This window comes from Morone saxatilis, unplaced genomic scaffold (genome assembly GCF_004916995.1).
Source record: "Morone saxatilis isolate NCDOM2014 unplaced genomic scaffold, NCSU_SB_2.0 Contig16, whole genome shotgun sequence".
NCBI classification, from domain to species: domain Eukaryota; kingdom Metazoa; phylum Chordata; class Actinopteri; family Moronidae; genus Morone; species Morone saxatilis.
The window spans coordinates 15,928,056-15,933,059 of record NW_023339718.1 but is presented as its reverse complement, the minus strand read 5'-3'; the positions used below and the strand labels follow the sequence as shown (position 1 = coordinate 15,933,059).

General features: G+C 38.1%; 1 protein-coding gene across 1 annotated transcript in view; it reads right to left on the bottom strand.

Moving 5' to 3' along the window:
• aacs (acetoacetyl-CoA synthetase) overlaps nucleotides 1-5,004 on the bottom strand; it is a gene marked incomplete in the record, with an annotated part of 37,493 nt that overhangs the window by 12,295 nt on the left and 20,194 nt on the right. Inside the window, 1 exon segment of the mRNA XM_035659159.1 lies at nucleotides 4,936-5,004. Coding sequence (XP_035515052.1) covers nucleotides 4,936-5,004 — 69 coding nt within the window.

The following is a 5,004-nucleotide window of genomic DNA, read 5'->3' as shown; positions in this document are numbered from 1 at the left end:
ACATTCACTTATAGCCACCAGATACAGCACATGACACACACAGATTCAAACACAAAGACCCCATTTGTCATCTGCACTCACTCTCCTTTCTATCCATCATCTCTGACCCCCCATCCACATCTGGATTTGGTCGTTGCTGGCCAGCATGGAAAGGGTCACTCTGTTCTGATTGGACGCAGGTGGCCAGGTGTGGCTGCTAATTGGGTGTTTAGGATGGAGGGTGCAGGAGAAGCTGTGAGTCTCTATTTGTGTGCCTGCGTGTGTAAATGTACCTATGTGTCTGTTTCAAGGGAGACATGTTACTGGAAGCTACAGAGCCAATAAGAGACACTTGAAGCCAATCAGACAGAAGAGCTCCTCAGAGTAGTTATTACGTTAATGTGTCTCTATGCATGCAGCAATTGAAGTATCACTTGTCAGTGCATGTTTTCTAAACTACTCTCGCACTTGTCCTCCACCCCAGGAAGAATTGTAATATAAAATGGACCATTTCTCTCTTCTCTGGTGTCAGCAGCTACAAGGAACAGTTTGAAAGCACAGTTTGATGGTGTAATCGTTAACCGATTTTCAAATATTAAGCGTGAAGCACTACATCATTTTTGAAAGTCTATAAATACTATAAATATTTTTTTTAGGGTACCCTGGAGTTATTGCCTTGTATACAAGAGGAATTGTTCAGTATGACAGACACCCTCCATATCATGCGAACGGTATTTTTAGTGCCATTGTTTCTAAAATTAAATTAATTTCCTATGAACCCTGTTGCTTCCTCTCACACACAGGATTCTAATACTCAGCTCCCTGGAATGCAATTGTTATCCCTCATGCATTACTGAAAAGACAGACACGTTAAAAAAGATTTTTTCCATCAGCACTCCACTCTTTCTGTCATCCACTATTGTGAAGCTCTTTCTATTTTGTGCCATAAAGCAGTATCCTTTTGTGCTACAATCTAACCCGGTGGCAGACATTCAAAAAGGAATAGTAGAAGCCAACATGTCTCAAAATGAATTTGACATTTTTTTTACTATTTTTTTAAAACAGTAGTGTATGTATGTGTGTTGTTTAGTTTGTGAATAAAAAACCTTTGTGAAGGATTTGATAAAGACTTGAGTCTTTATAGAGTTTACAGTTTATAACATTTAGACACAGCTTGAAGAGAAGAGGATATTTTAAATTGTTATGCCCACGTGTCTAAAACTGTAACTGAGCTGGCAAGATGCAATCTGCTAAACTGTATCTGTAGCTATTTCCTCCAAAGAGGATAACTGAGAATTTTGCTTCGCACTGGCAAAAGAGAACATTACCATAGTTGGTACAAAATATAGGAGGAATCTTTTCTGACATATCAGCTCAACAAGTAACAGACAAAAGTTTGAGAGGAGTCCTGTGGAGTACATGGAACCTTTCGCGAGTTAATGTTAGTAAGTAAACCTTTTGGCTGCTTTGTCCAGGAATGCGGTCGTTGTCATTTCCACTACAGCCCTGGTAGGGCGTCTCAATAAATGTCTCTTTCTTAAATGACGCAGGCAGGGAAAGTTGTCAGAGCACTTAGAGGTTAGGATGCATGTATCACAGCTTCTGTCTATACTATATTTAGTGACAGTGACATCTGTGTTACTGATAAAACCATGAAGTATGACACTTTAATTAGATATACTTTGGAACTGATTTTCTTCTGAGAAGGGTTTAGGCTCATTCCGTTAATTAAACAGAACAATAATAAAAGGTACTTCTTATATAAATGTCTTTGATTCTACTATAAATGTCAACAATTCAAAACAAATGTAACAGAGCAAGTCAACATCAAAGCAGTTACTAGAATTCTCTAACTAACAAACAAAATTCAAGGCAACGAGGAAAGCCTCAGTGTAAGTTTAAGACTCTCCAAGGCTCTGACAGATTTAGCCCCAATTAAAATGTCCAACCTCCATTCAGAAGATGAGGGTGTAAAATATTTCATGTCAGCCTCTCCCAGAGGGTTTTCCACATGGCGCTGGGGTCTGGAAAATGTGTCTGAGGTGGCAACATCAGCATTTAATTGGTTCAAAAACCTTCTCACAGTTTAAAAGGTTCTATCCGTCTTTCTGTCATACTGGCTGCCCTCCACTGAACTCTTTTATGTGGGTAATAAAAACAGTATTCTAACCTTGTTCATTTTATTTCTCCATTCATCATTTAAACTCTTTTTGGGCAAACAAGCAGCGTGGTTAAAGACAAGAACATTCATCTCATCAAGAAGCCGCTACAAATCAAACAATACTGTAGATGTTAACCAAACATACAGCTTGAGAAAATCCACCAGATATTTTACCAGGGAAACACTCATCATTTCAAGATCCTAATATATCTGATAATTCTAATGACTAGTAAAAGGAGTTCATTAGCTTTGGTATCTACGAAAAGATCTTTTTAGTCTCTGCAGCAGAAGTACTTTTTCTTGGCAAATTGGCTCTATAGCTTCAAACTACTCCCCATAGGTGTCAAATCTTTCTCCCCATTACTCCCTTCCTCGCTGAAGGCAATATGCCATCGCTGCTGCACTGACAACGTGTCTGTGGTATCATTGCCTTAGAGGGTCTTACTTTTGCTGACCACAGTGTAATTCTTTTCATAATTTAACCACAGGTTGACTGAGAGTACTCAGTAACTCACCCCCCAGGAGCTGTCTCATATGACACAATCTCCAACTGTCGGCTCCAGTAGTAAGGTTGCTCAAGGCCACATCAGGTTTAGGGGTGAGAGAATTCCTCATGGAGGTTTCTCCACCCCTTTAATTAAATGATATTTGTAAAAAGTCAAATTTGTTTGCAGATGACACAAATTTGTTTTGTTACAGTGATGTTTTAAAATATTTATGAACAATATACAATAAATGGATAAATCTGTTATATAATATTGCTTAGATAACTGTTATTGATTGAAACATGTTCAACTCATGTGGACACATCCCTACATCAATATTGCACTGTTTAATAGCACCCAATTACATCTTTCCATTGACTTTGTGTGCTTGAAGACTTCTAAAATTCCTCTTGTGTTCTGTCTGAACACAGTCAGATGTGTCTTCTCCATTCTGTGTTTTTGCAATGAAATGTGTATATGATAAATAAGTTAGGTGTATATTTTGTGTGAAATGTTTTGGAAACATAGCCTCAAATTAGTGAAATTATTGAGGCTAAATAGAATATGACACAGTGGCTTAATTTTAAATAAATAATAAAAGAAAACAATTTGACTTTCTCAAAGCAGAGCTCACACACTGGCATACCCTTTTCAGAGGTACACAGAAGTAAACAATGGAAAACAGGGACTAAAACAGGGAATATATATACCCTCACCATCTTCCTTGTTAAATGTGAACCAATTAAATGCTTGCCTGCCTGCACACATACACCCACACGCTATTATCCTTGACCATTTCCTCTTTCTCCCTGCTGCCTTCACAAGACAATACAAGATCAATACCCGGTTTAGCATCTGCTGTTTATGATGGTGACAGCGAAGTGGTGGTGATGGGAGAGGGTATCAGTACATTTACCAAGAAGATCTGCTGCAAATATCCTCTCTGTGACTTTGGATGTGAACCTACGTTAATGGAATCAGATCGCTCATCTTCATATGTCAGAACAGTCTCTGGACTAGACAGTAAACTAAAGGTTTCAGCTGTCCTGGCTTTTTTGGGTTCATCCAAATATACAACAGCACCATCAATCTCAATAACAACAGACTTGAGGGTTGGCTGACCCTGCTGGCTTAAAAGTAGCCTGTTCAGCTCAGTACAACTCATCAGCGCACAAGACAACAGCAAAGCAGCTCATTTGTGGTAATCAATATAGGAGTTTGGGGGGTCTTTGAGACCGATCTGTTATAAAGTTATGAGAGCCGTCAACTACAATGATGTTTTCTCCAGATCTTAATACATTTCCAACATACAATAAAACTCTTGTATAGCTTCCATTGTCCTTTTTTAGCTATAGACAAAAAATTGTTTGCTTATATATGCAGTAAAAAAATGAAGCAAAATTCATTCCTTTGTGTTTTTCTTTTTGTCTCCTTTCTGCCAAAGCCATCCCTTTTACCCCCTATTCCCTTCTTTCCACTTCTTTAAATAAGGATTCATAAACGAGTAAGTAAATAATAAATGTTTATTGTATAATCAGTTGCAGAGGGTCTCTGTTCTCGATACACATTATAACCAGCAGAAATCTTTATTCATGCCTTTGATTGTGTGGGTGTGTGTGTTGTGGTGTGTGTGTGTAAGTTGTCAATTAGGTAAACACATTATCAATTCTGTGGTTATAAACAAAATCTCTAAGGAAAGCCATACCTATAGCTTACGCTCTCTTTCTTACTCTGTATATCCAACTCCTTTTTTCTTTCTTTGTCTGGTTTTTGTTCTGCACTCTGTCTCTGCTCTTCATTCCCCAAAATATTATGCACCATTTGTGTTGAAAATGCAACATGTATTAACAAAAAATCTGTAGAGTAAATTGGTATTTCTGCCTTCTGAGATGAATTTAATCTTCAAAAAACATCAGGGCAAAAATGTGCATCTCTGAAGAAGCCTTAACACAAAAACATGACGATAGCTGAAGCTATTTCTGTTGGCCAATTGCAACAATGCAAGAGATTCTTTTGCCAATGAATCATCTTGCAACCTTATGGAGGATCCAGACCACTTAAGATTGACAGCAGGTGTAATAGCAGTGACGTACTGTGGACTGTGTGCTTTCATGTTTCCCAGATAGCATAGCCGATTATTGTCACCTATATATTAATAAAAATGCTGAGAGAAACCTTTCATAACAGGAGTATGTTTTCAAAGGGAAATTTTAATTTTGGGTTTAAAATAAAAATCATCAGCAAAACAATTCAGTCCTTGTTTCTCCCTTTTGTCAGCCTCTCTTGTTACTGTGTGTGTGGCTAACTCACCCCAGCTGGTCTGTCAGGTTCCACAGTACATTGGGCGTGGGCATTAGTGGTGAACCATCATATAAAACC